Below are 16659 nucleotides of genomic sequence, written 5' to 3'. Positions count from 1 at the left end.
GACCTGGAACAAATCGCTTTGCTTCTGAGCCTCAGTTTCTTCATCTGTAAAATGGGTGGTGCCTTCTGTAAGCATATGAACTGAAGGGTGCTTAGGCAGAGGGCACGAGGTTTGGGTTGCCACCTTCTACAGAATGGATGGATCAGCAGCCTTTCTGGCACAGGGTGAGGGTACCAAGGACGTGGAGGACTGATTCTGCCATGGTGGGTCTTTGCTTCTAAAGCAAAAATGTTCCCTGATGGCATCAGATGAGAGCAGGGGCCATTGAGACTATCTGGACAGTTGCTCTTGGAAGTAAATAAAAGAGAGAAGGCCAAACAGCCACCGTTCCACGTGTCACAAGAGGGACAACACAGGATAACTCGAGCTCAACACAGGAGCCTGTCCAGAGAGCACCAGGGTCACCATCTGGCCTCTCGCACAGCACACCACAGGGCAGCCCACCGTGGGGCCAGCTCTTTTAGGCCGAGGCCCTTCGTCTGCCCCATTCTGGCCACGGTGAAGCTCCAGACGTATGCCTGGGCTCTGATGGCTGTGACAAGGAAGTAACCCAGACGGCCATGGGGTCAGCTGAGAGGATGCCCAGCTAGACCAGCTGAAAAGCTTCTGGCCCCAACAAATGAGGCATGGTTTTTAATCAGTTAACACAAGACATGGCTTCCTTGAGCCATAGCCTCTAAAACATGGGCCAAAGGGACAGCCTTGGAAACGTCTTAAGCTTTCCCTTCCAGAAAGGGCAAGAATTTCCATCCCAAGTAATCAGATTCTCCTGTTGGTCTTGTAAAAGTAGTTTAGGTTCATAGGACTTATTTGTGAAAGGGACCACAGAGGTAACAGGATCATAGACTTAGAGCTACAAAGAACTTAGAGCTCATTCCAAATGCTTCATTTTACTGAGAAGGAGACTGAAGCTCAGAGGAGTCAAGTGATTTGCCCAAGGTCACAAAGGCAGAAAATGGTAGGTGCAGGACCCGAACCCAGGTGTTCTCAACCCAAGGTCAGGGGCCTTTCCACTCTATTAATGCCATTTCTTAAAAAACAAACAAAAAACCCCCTCTATAACCTGTGTCCCATCATCCCTGATGAATCTTCCCTTGGAGGGTGCCTACGTTTATAGCCTTCTATAACTAATTACTACGTGTGGCATGATCCTTCCATTATGAGCTGAAGGATAACCACGAAAAATTAAGTTTTAATGAGCAAAACTGCTTGAGGTTTTTAGTAGCCAGAATTTGAAAGAGCTGAGTTCATCAGAATGAAGATTTATATACTAAGGCTAAACATGAGAAGCCAGGGGCAATACCTGCCAACCCTTAGGTTTCAGAAGTTTTCCACAGGTGAATAAAAGGTACGAGGGGAGGAAGGCCTGAAGATGAGGGAGGAAAGGGAAGGAAGGGAAGCCAGGATTTCCAAAGCAGCTGGGCAAATGCTGAATTATGGAGGCGGAGATCCAAGGATCCAAGCAAAGAACAGAGTGGTTTCCTCCCTGCTGGTACAGTTGATGACTGAAAACCCTGGCAGAGGGCAGGTGTTTGAAGCACACCGTTTTGGCTTGACCAAGCTATTCATCTAGGACTCCATCCCAAAGCCAGTGGTGCCTAATTGCAATAGATTTTTAACAAATGGAAGCTGTGTCACAGAGATTAAAACTGGTAGAAAATTTTATTACTTCAACCCAGATTTAGTTATGAATTGTACTGTTGCTGGTAGAGAGGTAACACTGTAACTAAGGTTCATTTTTAATTTTCAGTAAAACTCCTATCTAACCCCTGATTTAATACCAATTCTGCCTAATTTCATTCGAGCCAGTGACTGCCTTACTCATCTGCATAGCTAGAAGCATGATGAAACGCAGAACGCCACAGGGGCTGCTTTTTGAAAACAGACACTCTCTTTTGCCCATTATGACAATGCATGGGAGAACAGTGGCAGAAGTCAAATGTTATTAAAGGAAGGTCAGCCAGGGGTCAAACCAACACAGTTAATACTTCCAGCACCCCTATATTTCAGGTGGCTGATGATACACTAGGAATCTTTGGGTGGAAAGTAAACCCAGAGTGATCTTCAAACAAAGTGCTGTTTCAGCAAGAAAACAAAGCAGCTGCCAGGAGGGGAAGTGGGCCCCAGAGCTCAGCTGCAACCTGTCTGCCTCCCTCTCTCTATTTCTCCCTCCCCCCACTTTCTCCCTCCGTCTGTCTCTCCTTCTCCCCTTCTCTCTCCATCTGAAAAACCAAAAGGTCTTTGTGGGATAGAACTGATTGTCTTCAGGATGAAAACCATCCTGAATGTCTTACTAGACAGGAAACCCAGGACCTTCCTTGACCCAAACAGAAAAGCTACCCCATTCTGTGGCTGCTTATTTTACGAAGAAAAATTCATCTAAAGCATGAAACCGTTCAGTTGCAGACTTAGTGTTTTTAAAAGGTCCATGTACCAATATGTTCTTTATTCTGAATAAGCTGAGCCAGTCCCCGGGAGTCGATCCCCCCAGAGCTGCTGGTTTATGCTGGAGGACACAAGCCAGAGGGCTAATGTAATGGATGCTCTGGAACACATCCAAAGCTCAGTGTATCAATTATTCTTTTCCAGGGCCCAGTGTTTTCTCTCCTAGGGCCCACAGATGCCTCTGGCTTGGGTTCTTTTATTCTGGAGCTCGAATGCCCCTGCCGGGGCCTACCCTGGCCCAAGTGAGGGCTTGGGCCCCCACACCACCCCTCTCGTCCTCTGATAACCATTCACTGCCAAGGTGCCAGTGGGGTCGGCCTGGCAGAGCCCAAGTTTTCTGCAGGTTCTAACATGGCAGCGAGCAGCGGCGGCTCTAAGGTCTTCCTGCCCCCTCTGCTCCAAATGGAGAGATCGTTCCTTAAATGTTGTCGTAAGGGACGGCCAGGCCAATGTTATAGTTGTAACCAGCCACTTCATCGTAGGATGAGCGGCAAATGGGAAGAACGCTTTCAGGAGCTAACTGGTCCATGGAAAACTCATAGGCATAGATGATTCCTCGGTGCCTGGAGAAAGCACAAAGAAGACGTGAGGGAAAAAACGCATCACGACCAAGAAAGATACAAATGATCAATAGCATGGGGTTAAAAAAAACATTATTAATAACAAAGGTAAAGAATTAGAAATGGGATTCTGTCCAGTGTTTATTCACCTGACACCCACGTCTCTGAGCATTAATGGAGGATGGAAATACAAGGCACCCTTTCCTCCCGGCCTATGCTGCTTTGGCATATCCCCTTTAGCAACCTGTAACATGATGAGTATTTGTGTCTATATCATTATGAACTGGTGAGGGAAGGCAGAGAACCCAGGCCAAGAGATTACTTCATTGGATAAAAACTTTAAAACAGAGTATATGCCCTCTGTTTGCAATTTGAGGATCTCACTGTCAAACAGATGGTTCCATTCTGGTACCTGGATTTACAGGCAGACTCCACTCCCCCAGTGATTTCCTTGTGGTCACTTCCACATGGATGTTCTCTAATGAGTAAAAATTCTCTGGGTACAAACCCAAGCCTCGGCACGAAGCAGCTGCTAAGTGGCGGAGTCAGGACGTGAACTCCGATGGCTTGCGTCTAAAGCCAGTGATCCTTCCACTATGGCTCCCCAACTTTTCTACCCCTGAACCATTCACGCTCGCCAGCAAGCCCCACCCTGGCCGGGCTGGCCAACTGACCTTCGATGAGCTGTCAGGTCATCGTCCAGAATGCTGGCCCCCCGGGGGCTCTTCTCATCGGGGATGTTGGCTGTAATAAGGCTGTGTGTATTAAACCAGACGTGACGCACAGGGTGTCTGGAATAGTGAGGGTGGAAGACAACTCTTGAAGAGACACATTCCACTCAAATTAAGCCAACCTTATCATTTGTCCAGCACTATCATAGCATTACACAACTTAGATCCAGAGAGTTTGCCTAGTTTTAGGCAATTTTACAAATGAGAGAAAACTGAAGATCACAAAGGTTAAGTAACTGACCCAAATTCATACAACTTGTGTGTGTGTGTGTTGGGGGGTGGGGTGGGGCAGAGCTAGGCCCGGAAGCTAGGTTCTCTGACAGTAAGCATCTTGAGGGGAGAGAGACTGGTCTTATAAATCTGTGCCTCAGTTTTCTCATCAATGGATTAGGAATATGGATTCTTAGAATGTCTTGCAAAGGGCAGGCATTCAAATATTTTAAAAATTAAATTGAATATTGTTGGTGTGGAGTGATAAGGGTTTGCACTGGTATGGCAGCACTGAGAACAGAAACAAAGAGATGGATATGAGAGATATTAAAAAGGAAAAATTGACAAGATGCGGTATCTAATTTGAGATGGGAAGTGAGAAGAAGAAATAGGGATGACTCAGGTTTGGAGCTTAGATGACGGGGAGGGCTAGCTGGTGCAGACAAAGGACAATGAGCTTAGTAAACATGGTGGGGGTGACGTGTCTACAAGGACGGTGGAAATGTGTACGGCAGCTTACGATAGAGGGTACGGCTATTCAGACAGAATCTGGAGCAAAGGAAGTAAGAGTGAAAGCTGTGAACACTGATGGTTCTACAAGGAAGAGCTCACAAAAAGAGAAGAGGCTGAGGTCTAAACCTGTTTCTGATGGAAATGGCTCCTTTGTCACAGAATACTCAAAGACCTATGGGACGAACTGGGCAGCCTTTGGTGAAACAGTCACGGAAGCCAAGGCTGAGACGGCCTCACAAAACAGATACAAACCGCTGGCTTAAACCTGGCTTCATCTGAATCACTCACTCCGAGCAGACCCCACTCTCATCAAGTTAAGGGAATAAGTTTTAACTAAGATCTGCCGGAGGCATCAACTGTGAAATCTCAAATCTAAGAATTCAGGTCGTTTGTAATTGTGGCAAAGGAACCCATGGAGCCCGTTGTGGGAATGACACCATTGACCCAGGTTTAGAAGCTCTCTCAATGCTACTAGTTTACGTGGTAGATCACTCTGGAAAGTAAACAGCGGCATTAAGGAACTCTGGCCACTAGATTTCCATCACACCTTCTAGGATTCTGCGCAAACTAAGAGGTGTCACTTCCCTTTCTCAGGTCTCAGTTTTCTCATCTATAAAATAAACTAGTGGATCTACAAAAGCTCCTCCTTGATCTAACTCTATGGTCCGGGTTTGCCAATGTTGAAAATTTAGGCGGCTTCTAGCACCATCTGGTGGAAAATCAGTGCGTCACACAAGAAACGCCCACAAAAAGGAAACCTCAAAGGTCAGCTTCTTTTGAAACGTAGGGAGAATGCCAGAGATAGAAAACACTGGAGTGTAGGCCCGGCCTACTATACCCAGGGCTCCAGCAACCTCCTCCTGTCATTAAAACCTTCGCTCATCTCACAGCCGTATCTGTGGGAGGGTGGACATCACGGCCATCTTTGGCCTTCAATTATAAGAGATGCCACAAAAAAAAATGCTGGCTTGTCTTTCAGTCCTTTGAAGCTGCCTCATGCAGCACGTTAACACCCAAGCCAAAGGGGAATTCCATTTTACTCCTTCTAGTGATTGCAGTTTGCTTCTGATCACAATAAAAGTAATGGGCTTTTATTGAAAAGTTCAAACTACGAACAATTTCACCAGCTTGTTCCGAAAGAACAGTAAACGCTTTAGAAAAGCCCCACCCGGTCAGCCCCAACAGAACCCTCTGTGGGCAGGCATGGGCACTTTTTTAAACAGCAGGAATTTTATTGTTGCTATTACTTTTCCCTTAATTTTCTATACCTCCATCACTGTGAATTTGCTTAAATCCTTGAAATTATTTCTATTCCCAGTATAGACGACCACTCAGTATATTGCTCGAAATCCCAACTTTCTCCTAGTTCACTGGCAAAGGAAATGATTCTTAGGTGTGATGGCACACTTTCAGAGCAAATTTTCCTCTTTTCTTCATTGGTTTCCGAACAAAATTCTCCAGACTGAATAGAAGATCACACATACCCATGCAATTATAAACTCTATCTGAAGTCCTATACCAATTTAGTAGGACTTCCATCGGCATCGACAGGCAGTGTGCTGTAGTGGGTAGAGTTGGCCTCCAAGCCAGGAAGACCCGAATTCAAGGCCTGCCTCTGACACCCACTGGCTGAGTGACCCTCTCAGTTCTCCAAACACCTCTCTAAGACCTGAAGTAGCAGAGAAGGGAGAGGGAGTTGCCTATTCTAAAGAATTCATGTACCCCGGTCCTTGGTCACTGAAGTCATGGACAGAGACCACAGCTGGAGATGACCAGTCACGCTGGCCTGCCCACTGCACAGTGACACATGAAGGCTGCTCAGCAATCCCAAATGTCCTCACTAACAGACCTTGTTCTCAGGATAAGCCGAGTACGTCTGAGATAAAGGCCCCTGTTTTTTACCTCATTTAAGAGGGATCCTAACTTGGAACTGGAGGTATCTGAGGAAAGGAGATTAACATTTTACATGTGCCATACAGAGGAGCTGCAGAGAAACACTCTTAGCTCGTTTGCCTGTAACGACCTGGGCTTGGGCTCTACGGCAATAAAATCACCTAAAGAAATGGAATTACCTGGCGTGCATTTCCCATAGCTTGTTGCCCATCCGCTGGTCCCAGACACACACCAGGCCTTCCTCGCCTCCACTGACAATCTTCCAGTCGTCCATCTGAACAGCAGAGACTCCTAACTGGTGGGCATAGAGAGAACACAAGGACGCACTGTTGCGCAGATCATACACCCTCACCCTGAGTAAAGAGATGATAAACACAGGAAGGGAAGTGGACTGTCAACTTTGCTGCTTTAGGTTTTGAAAAATATACAATTACATCACTTATAGACACATAGAGAAAGGAGATAAAAGAATATTGCATCTCCCCCTGCCTCCGTCCACAAATGTTTAATTACTGAAGTTACTCAAAACCCAACCTCAACGGCACAGTCTAAGGCGTAAAAAGTACTTGGAGCAAGAGTACAAGGAGAAGCTTCCTTCCTTCCCATCGTCTGGGACCCGGGGCCAGTCCCTTTCCTGGGACCCAGTGTCTTCACCTGCTGATTGGGGATTAGCAGCACCTGTCCCTACTGTGCGCTAGATTTAGACTGTGAAGGAGAACTTCTCACTCTGTGACACACGAGTAAGTAACGTGTTCAAAGCGCCAGCTTACACACTAATTACCCAAGAATGGCACGAAGGCACTAATGCTGCCGGTAGGACAATATTCTGTCAGGCGCTGGAGCACTAGCCAAACGGAGGGACTCTATTATTTAGAATGCCATGAATAGAAAATGAAGTACTCTTCATAATTCCATTTCCAATTTCAAAGAGTTCCTGCTGCAGAAGTGCACAGCCAACCTACTGAAGTTAATGCAAATGAAGCCTTTGACTAACAGAGAGAAACAGAGTGGGGGCCCCAGACGCTACGGGAAGCGGCAAGGCGTCCTTATCGCCAGCACACACACAAAAGCACACAGAAGAAAACAAAAAGAAGTCCCGAGAGGACCCCAGCAAACAGCCGTTCCGTTAGGTCCTTGTTTAACGTAGTCTCCCACTTCCTCTTTAAAAACGGCATGCGTTTGTTTACGGTTTCCTGTACCACGTCCTCTCCATGCTTGCTGACCACTACTTTCACAAGAAGAAGACGTGATTTCCCTCCTACAGAGGAGGAAACTGAGGCTCATATGTGAAAAGTGACTCTCCAGACCTTCTGAGTCTGGAGTCAGCTTGGCCAACGCTCCATCCACCTGACCACTAGGCCTTGTGGGGTGGACTTCACCTCCTCCTCAGAGAAGCTCTGGAGTGGGTATAAGCCACGACAATTCATCTGTAGTTGTACTTTTAAGAAAACAGCTACAGTGGAAAGGAGAGAGCGGTGCCTTTGGAGTCTGAAGGGCCGGGTTCAAGTGTGACTCTGCTGCTTATCAGCAGTGTGACCGTATTTATATAAACCAACTCAGTCCTCTGTGCCTCGGCTTCTTAATCTGTACAATGGGGACAATAATACCCACGTTACCTTCTCAGAAGCATAGCACCTCTACGCCGGATAGATTTGTTGTGAGGAGCAATGACAAAATGCAGGCAGAGCTGTCTGCAAACCCCAAAGCAGCGATTCACGCCATTCCTCGTTTTCCCTGCCACGTCATCTACCAAAGGAGAAGCTTTCCGGAGAGGGGCGTTGGGGAGGTGAGCTGCACGGTGAGGGTGACGGGCCTGTGAAAGGTCGGCTCTCAAGCAGAAGTAGAGAGCTCTAGGACGGGGACGGTTTGGGGAAGAGCCAAATTTCCCGTGTGCCGTCCGCAGAGATGGTTGGAAGGACTGGAGAGTTGCTCTCAAATCTCAGAACGGAAAAGAAAGAAGTGTGCAGCACGGAGGCCTTCCTCTAGGATGTGTCTGGGGTGAACCAAGGTCTAGCGGCCTTGGCGGCTCCCGTAAAGGGCTACTCTGCGGGACAGCGAGGTTCCCTAATGTAGATTTGGCTGTCAGGAAGACGAAGGCAAACCCGAATCTGTCCACGAGTTCAGAGCCTGCCATCTGTTTTTCATTTGGATAGCAGTATGGATAACTCCAAACAAAATAAACAAATAAACCAAAAGATACCATTGTTGGGCTGTAAATGAATAAGAGGCCCCCCGAGTTCCCAGGGAAATAAGTTGTTTGGAAAGGAAAACATTTCTGGAGGGTGCCTACGAGGCAAAGTTGTAGCTTTCTTCCTATGGGCAGTACTGAGGGCATGGACTGGCTCACGTTAACTCATGTTAACTAGATATGAATCTCAGGTGAACACAATAGTCAGCTTCAAACCCGGGACAACTTCAGCACTAAATCAATCTACTCCGCGGACTGAGACCCAGGAAACAGAACCAATGGGCACACAGATACGCCAAAAAGGACAGCATCCAGATGCGAAAAAGAAGCCGGGGTAGATGTCACAAACACATATCTAGCTTGCGTTTCATCAATGTAGTCCGCTGAAAAGAAAAATAATTGGTCCAAAAGCTATAATTGTGTTATGTTTAATATTCATGGTCTAGCTGGAGTACTGTTCCAAAGCTCCCCCTCCCAGCCCCTCTCTAATGAAAATCACTCCATAGGAGCCTGCTCTATTTCGCCAATTAAAACAAAAGACACCGGCACCATCCAAAGACTCCAACCGAGTCGTACCCATCTGATGGGCAGGAAAACGTGCTGGAACCGAGATGGAGGCACGCTCTGGGTGGCTCTATCGTCCGAGCTCTGAGTAACTTATTCTGACCCTTACAGATGGAGTCAGTCAGCAGAGCATTTAGCTTGCCCGCTCCCGCTCTCTCTGACAGCAGGCCATGCCATGAGCACACCGCAATGGAACATTAACAGAGCAAGATGGAGGCTCAGAGACTCTTTAATTGGCGATGACAACTTGGGGCTTTCTTCTCATTGGTTTGGCTGGGAAAGTCCCATCTGACAATAAAGGTTCATTGTATTTGATGGAAAAGTTGGCAGCCAACCTGAAGCCCATTCAGACTCTGGCTTGGTTGGTTTATTAAGGAGCTGACCTTCAGCTATGTTTCTATCCAAAAAAGCATCCAGGAGAGAGGGAGAGATGAAGGAGTGAGGCATTCATTCAAATGGAGCCTTTCAAAACAAAAGATTCTCCCCACCCCAAATCCCCACTAAATACACGACAGGAAAGAAGGCACAATTCAGTCTGGTTTCAGACAGTAAGTGGTTACAGCTATCTATTCTGGTGCATAAAGAGATGTCTAAAACCCTCTTTCAAGTAGCATTTTTGATCCCTCATTAATGATTCCATTTAAATAAGATAACTAAAAAAAGACAACACATTTTAAAGAAACACTGACCCATTTAATTCAAGTAAGTTAAGACCGGGATATTTTTTTCATCTTTTTAAACCTCCCACATCAAATACACCCTCAACAAATGCTTACTATTACTAGTGACATCAATTCAATAAAGTTATTAAGAAAGCACCTACTATGCTGAAGACTCAGTGCTAGGTGCTGGATAAGAATTTCACATCTACTAGTGTCTGACTAGTATAGATGACCTAAAAAGGAAAAACTAAAAACCTATTTCAATGAGCTGGACAATGATTACTAAAATTCAACGAGGCATGTTTTCACTTGAGTCTGTTTTAATGGTATACTTATAAATGCTTTTCACAGGTCCCACTAACACAGAGACCTATGACTTTAAAGAATCCGATATGTCAACATCAATTTCCTAAGAAATGCCCTTCAATTCAATGCCTCTGACCCTAAGTTTACTGAGAAACGAGATAATTTAAAGAGAAATGATTGTCATAGAGAGATTATCAGCTCTCCCGAGGTTCCCCTGGCAACCTGCTGCTGTCCCCGAGGTGGGCCCCATCGCTGCCTCCTACTTTTGCTGTGGGCCCTCACTGCAGCGCTGACTTCATCTGAGAGATTACCACCATGAACACTGCTGTAGAAACAGAGGAAGGGCCAGGGAACCTCACGAGGCCCATGTCTGCTTTCTGGCCACACTTGACTTAAACCATTCCTGCTGAAAAAAGGGGCTTGCTTTCTCCACCTCCTCAGTGCCTCAGAAATGGCGTAATTCTGAGGTCCTTCCTAATCTAAAGCCTCACTGAACTCACTCTTGTCACGGTTTACATCCCTTCTCTCTTGCCCTAATCTCAGTGGGAAAAGGCAAAGATACCATTAAGACAAAAGAGCCCAGGCTGCATCTGATTTAATGGAGTCACGTGGAATCCCCATCGGGTCCCTCGGCCCAGCTCCGGCACTGCTCTCAGCCACCCAGCTGCAACAGCCGACGAGGACAGAGCTGGCAAAGCTCCACCCAAGGTCTTCCCTGATGATTCTTCTGCTATGAGACCTCATCTACACATGGGGTTGCCCCCTGCTTTTCTAGAAATTAATTTAATCATTAATTAGGAGTTTCAAAAAGCAGCATGATGTAGTAGGAAAAGGATACTGGATTTGGACTTGGGAGTAAAGAAGTCTTGGGGTTCTAAACTGGGCTGTGCTGCTAACTGGCAAGTCATTTAACCTCAGAGTCTCAGTTTCCTCACCTGTAAAATGGGAAGAAGAATCCTCAACCTACTACCTCATAGAGTTCTTACAAGGAACTGACAAACTGTAGAGCATCATGGGAGATGTGAGCTCTTAAACAAAACATAAGATGTCAGAGGCAGCATGGGACAGAATCCTGCCATGGGGTCTGGATCCCACACCTCAGACCCTCTCTGGCATGTGATGAACAAGTGACTTTACCTCTAAGAACCTCAGTCTCCTCGTCTGAGGAATGAAGAGAAAAATTCTTACCAAGTGGATGGGGAAGGACAGTGCTTCAGAAACCTGGAGGGATTTTTTTTTTTAATTATCAAGCCTAACATTCCCAGAAACAGTCCTCCTCTAATTTTAATTAATGTTGAAAATTACTCAAACTGAATCATTTTTTAAAAGAAAACATTTTTTTTTCTACACTTGGCCTTAATTTGGATGTTAAAATATCTGGACAGTTTTATGGATTTTTATTCTAATGCTATTTATGAAGCACAAGAATGGTCCAACAGGGGCTTGTTTTTTTTCACATTAGAAAGATCATTTCAGATTTTTAAATGACACCCCAGGAAGTCCTTCCTATTCCTATCAGGGCACTGAACGTTCCCGTCTTTTTAAAATAAAACATTAAACTCCTTGAGAACAGGGCTGGCTTTCTCTGTGTTAGCTGTGTAACCCCAGCATCTGGAACAAATAAACTTGATAGGTGGGGGTGGGATTGAACTGCACTGGGATCAAATGGGATAATACAGAGAGAGAGAGACAGAGTGCTTTGCAAACCTTCAAGTGCTACAAATGTGTGTGTATATACATATATGTATATGTGTGTGTGGGGGGGGTATGTATATATTAGCTGTAACGAGGCAGCTGAGTGGTGCAGTGGATAGAGCACTGGGCTTGGAGTCAGGAAGAACCAAGTTCAAATCCAGCCTCAGACACTTCCTAGCTATGAGACCCTGGGCAAGTCACTTCACCTACGTCTGCCTCAGTTTCCTCAACTTCAGAATCGGGATCTTAATAGCATCTACATCCCAGAGTAAAGTGCTTAGCATGGTATCCAGCACGTGGTAAACATGACATCAATGTTATTACTGTCATTATTCAATGCTCACTATTGCATGTACTTGGCAAACACGATCTTCAACACCTTCACTGAGCTGTTTCTTTTCCAGAACACATTCACAATTTCTTTCCTGGCCCTGTGATGGCAAGACGACTCAGTCCTCACCAATTCCCTTCCTTTCCTATATATACTATCGTGGCTGTTGAAAAGCTAACTCCCCGCGCCCCCAGTCAATGTTTCAGATACACTTTAATAAAAGTCACTACTTTGATCCCAGCCCACATCTCATCAATGATGCCCCCACATTACTGCTCTGGGAACCCCCTTGGGGATCAGACGCTGCTTTCTCTTGGGCCCCACAAAAACAATCACAACTCTGTTATTCTCACCTGTGGAGAGAGATTTAAAAACCATGTACGTCAGGTGAATCATCTCCTATTAAAATGGGCTTAACGTGACAGATAATTGGGTCAGATTTTTAGACTCCGGAGTGACAAGAGTGCCCTTTTACACACGACATTTGGCTCCCGCTTAGGGGATGGAGCACCTAATTAGGGATCCCTGCTCTAGGGGGAAACGTCTGCTCTACTGAGTATCTACAGGCCTCCCAGTTGACGATCCAATGTGCAGCTGCTAATGGTATTACAACTTGGCTCAAAACTCTTCCTCTGGTTCCTAATTGGGCCTGTGTATGCAGAGAGCAGGGGTCTCTTCTCTGCTCCACTGTTCTGGTTCCTTGTGAGTCTAGCTGTGACTGAACACCCAAATGCTCATGTTGTAAACAAACTCTGCACGAATAAATCTATAATCCGAAAGCTTTTCATTTGGACGTCGCGAGTAGCCTTCTGCATTTACTCTCCCAGAAAACGAGGAGCTGCCAAATCCCAGTGGGAAGAAGGGTATCAGATAAGCTTGTGTTCTTTGTAGCCCCTGCACAAATCAGCACATAGCTCGCTTTGGTAACACTAATACACGAGATTAAAACTATAAATTGATTTGTTTGGTTCTGCTCGGCCACATGGGGAGGCCACTCATCAAATCTGGCTTCGTAAGAGAAAAATAGCCTGGCCTGTTTGCTAGATGATCATGTTACACCTATCAAAACATCAGCTGTCTTCAGACGACTAAGAAAAATGATGGAGTATTCTCTTTACCAACAAAGTATGTGGTGTGCTTGCATTATCTTTGCCCTGAAAAATGGGGAGGGGTTGGCGAGGGGGGGGTACTGAAACATTGTTTGATAAAATAATTATTTTTGCAAGCTGCTGCACTGGCGGGACAGAGGTCTGGGATTTGGCAAGAGAAAGTATCCGCCTCACAATCTGATACCCACCACCGAACCAGACCACCACCTGCAGCCTGGTGCCGAGCACTGGGAGAAGGCGGGGTGCCATTAGACACTGGCCCATCGCCATTCCACATCTCTTTGGGGCACTGGATCAGACACTGCAGATAACTGGCCAAAAAAACAAAACAGGGGGGAAAAAAAGAAAACCTAAAAATTGGACTCAGAGGGTCTTTTCAAACACTTTAATCCTTTCGTGCTGACGGTTCCCGGTGTGCCCATCGCTGGCAAAGGACACAGCACAGGGAAAACCTGACTCCCTAAGCCAACGAGTTAAAGGGAAGGCCGCTAATCAGCTAAATAGAGCCTGGAACTTGTTCACATAAAGTCTGTCTTTCTTTCTCTCTCTCTCTCTTTTTTGGTCACTGGAGGGACACCATAGTGTTCTGAATACACTCCTGACACCATTTGGCAAACAAACTCATTTCACTGAACATGATTCATCCCTCAGGTTATTGTTTTTAATATCAGAAAGTGAGCTTTTAAATGCCAGACAAATTTTGCAGCAGGGGGAAAAAATATTCCAAGTGGTCTCTCTGGACCCTCCACCAACTGCGTCCACCAAATGGCTTAAAAGAAAATCTTCCCATGATGCTCTCAGAAAGAAAGCAGAGAGGCAGAGATATCCAACAATTACCTAATACCAGGCTCTCCAAGCTCATGGACACAGTGTTTACAGGAGCAGGGGGAGGAGGAGGAGGAGGAGGAGGAGGGAGGGGGAGGAGGAGGGAAAGGGAGCAGGAGGGAAGGGGAGGAGGAGAAGATGAACCAGAATCCGGGGGTGAGAGCCATTCATTTCTGGAGAGCGCTGCTGTGGGTCCCAACGTACCTCCTGTCCTTATTGCCTGTGACCAGCAGGTGTGGGGGGCTGTTCCGGAGGTTGACACATGTGAAGTCCCCCAGGGAGCTGCCCAGGGTGGTCAGGCACTGACTCGTCTGCAGGCTGTACAGCAGCACCTGTCAGGGAAAAAGAACAGCACCTGCATAGGTGGACACACCACACCAGGGACCAGTCCTGTACCGAGTGCCTTTTGCTTCAGGATAACCCAGGGCAAGATCAGAGGCCCTCGGATTGGATTAAAGATATTTCACAGGCCAATTTCCCAACCTTCCCTGGGATAATGATGTTACAGGGATTCTGCAAACTGCAGCATAGATATTCTGCTGGCTAAGGAACACGTCAAAAGGAGGAGAAAGCAGCCATTCTGCTCACTGCCTGAGTCTTGGGAAGTTTGTTCGGAAACTTGTCACTGCAAAAGTCGCCAGCTATCTCTGAAACTGGACCCAAGGGGAGAAATGCATAAAGGATTACAGGGAGCGGAAGATGAGTGCCGCCTAGAAACACCAACAAGAAGGATTCTAAGAATAAAAAACAGGAGAAGCAGCAGCACCAGGGTTACCCTTCGGACAAGGAGGAACGAGATCAGAGGATGGGGGGGGCATCTGGATTTGTGGTCAGAGGCTCCAAGTCATAAGCCTGGCTCAGTCACTCAGTTAATCTCTCTGGGCCTCAGTCTCCTCATCTATAAAATTAAGGGGTTGGTCTTGATGGTCTCTAAGGTTCTTTACTGCTCTAAAATCTGTGAGCCTATGACCTGGTCCACTGCCCTAATTTTACACATGAGGAAACTGAGGCCCAGACATTTATGCAACTTGCTCAAGATCACGCAGGTAGAAGAAGGACAGGGGAAAGGAATAAACATCTATATAGCACCTACTGTGTGCCAGGTACTGTGCTGAGCACTTTACTGTGACTATCTCATTTGATTCTCACAACAAGCCTAGGAAGCAGGGGCTTCCCCATCATTATCCCCATTTTACAGACACTGAGGCACAGAGAAGTTAAGTATCTTGCCCAGGGTCACACAGCCAGTGTCTGAGGCCAGATTTGCTAGCTGCCAAGCAATTCCTTTCTTCCTTCAACAAACATTTACTGAGTTCTTACTATGTTCAAGGAATAGTACTAAGTGAGATTAAAAATACAAAAAGGGTCGCTGGGTCTCCAAGGCTTGACAGTCTTGTAAAGGGGTGGAGGATGAGTAAGGTGTGTATCAATAATTGTAATACAAGATAAAAAAGTGAAAACATAGTAAGAGAGGCTCCAAGTGCCGCAGAAGTCCAGAGAGAGGGCTTGGGGTCTCTGGAAGGGCTTAGGAAAGGCACAGCATTTGACCTGTGTTTTAAGTGATACGTGGGAATAAGACAAGCAGCTCTGAGGAGGGGAGACTGTTTAACGGAAAAAGGCCCAGAGGTAGGAAAGCAAAAGCTATGTTCAGAAAATGTAAATATTTAAGAAAGATCTGAATTATATTAAGCAACATGGTGGGAAAAAACGGATCTCACAATTTCTTGTTAAAAATTATTTTCCAAATAATTTACCGTACTAGCTACTGAAATTGCTCTTATAAGTAGTGAATTGCTTAAAAGAAAATCTTCCAGTAGTACTTTTAAAAATGAAGAAGCAGCCACAGCAGTTGTTAAATACCACGTTGGCGAAATTTATGTAAAGGAAGCTAGGTGGTGCACTGGATAAAGCATTGGGCCCGGAGTCAAGAGGACCTCAGTTCAAAACTGGCCACAGACATTTACTAGCTGTGTGACCCTAGGCAAGTCACTTAACCCTGTTTGCCTCAGTTTCCTCATGTGTAAAATGACCTGGAGAAGGAAATGGCAAACCGCTCCAGGATCTTTGCCAAGAAAACCCCGAATGGGGGCACAAAGAGTGACACAACTGAACAACAAAATTTATGTGGGTAGTGTCCGTAGCATCAGGACTGACCTCCAGGGTGTGGCCATTGGATTATGACAACCCTCCACCCCTACCCCAGGGAGAAGCTCCATGCTAAAGTCACACAAGGAGAAACTACAAGATTGTTTTTAAAACACTACCCCCCCCCCCCCCGCCCCCCCCCCCCCCCCCCCCCCCCCGTAGGCTTCCATTCATTGTTTAGGAAGCACTGATCCCATTAGATAGCCACAGAGTAAGAAGAAGACAGCTTATCTCCTCATCTCCAGATACACAGGATATTCCATTCTCATAAAGTATTTTCATTCCATCTCCCTGAAAAGAGAAAATTTACAAAAACAAATCTGGTGTCTTTCAGTAGTCTTCAACTAACTACCATGGTAAATAGAACCCTGAGATCCTGCTAATTTGTTGAAAAATTAAACATCGTAGAAAACACTTGGTTACTAACTTCGATTTCTTGATGATGATAAGGCAGTAAGTCTTGCACACACCGTAGTACTTTA

The 16659-nt window shown here is 46.0% G+C and overlaps 1 protein-coding gene across 1 annotated transcript in view; it reads right to left on the bottom strand.

The window, feature by feature from the left end:
* Positions 1-1643: 1643 nt before the first annotated feature.
* FBXW8 (F-box and WD repeat domain containing 8) overlaps positions 1644-16659 on the bottom strand; it is a 112469-nt gene continuing 97453 nt past the window's right edge. The window contains exons 8-11 of the mRNA XM_027864177.1: positions 14237-14364; positions 6532-6705; positions 3680-3796; positions 1644-3008 (exon numbers count right to left, since the gene is read on the bottom strand). Of these exons, the coding sequence (XP_027719978.1) occupies positions 2864-3008; positions 3680-3796; positions 6532-6705; positions 14237-14364 (564 nt within the window). The 3' untranslated portion in view covers positions 1644-2863. The remainder of the gene's footprint in view (positions 3009-3679; positions 3797-6531; positions 6706-14236; positions 14365-16659) is intronic.

The sequence above is a fragment of the Vombatus ursinus genome, unplaced genomic scaffold (assembly GCF_900497805.2).
Source record: "Vombatus ursinus unplaced genomic scaffold, bare-nosed wombat genome assembly UNPS02001287.1, whole genome shotgun sequence".
NCBI lineage: Eukaryota > Metazoa > Chordata > Mammalia > Diprotodontia > Vombatidae > Vombatus > Vombatus ursinus.
The sequence above is the reverse complement of the archived record's forward strand: the minus strand, read 5'-3'. Positions and strand labels throughout refer to the sequence as shown.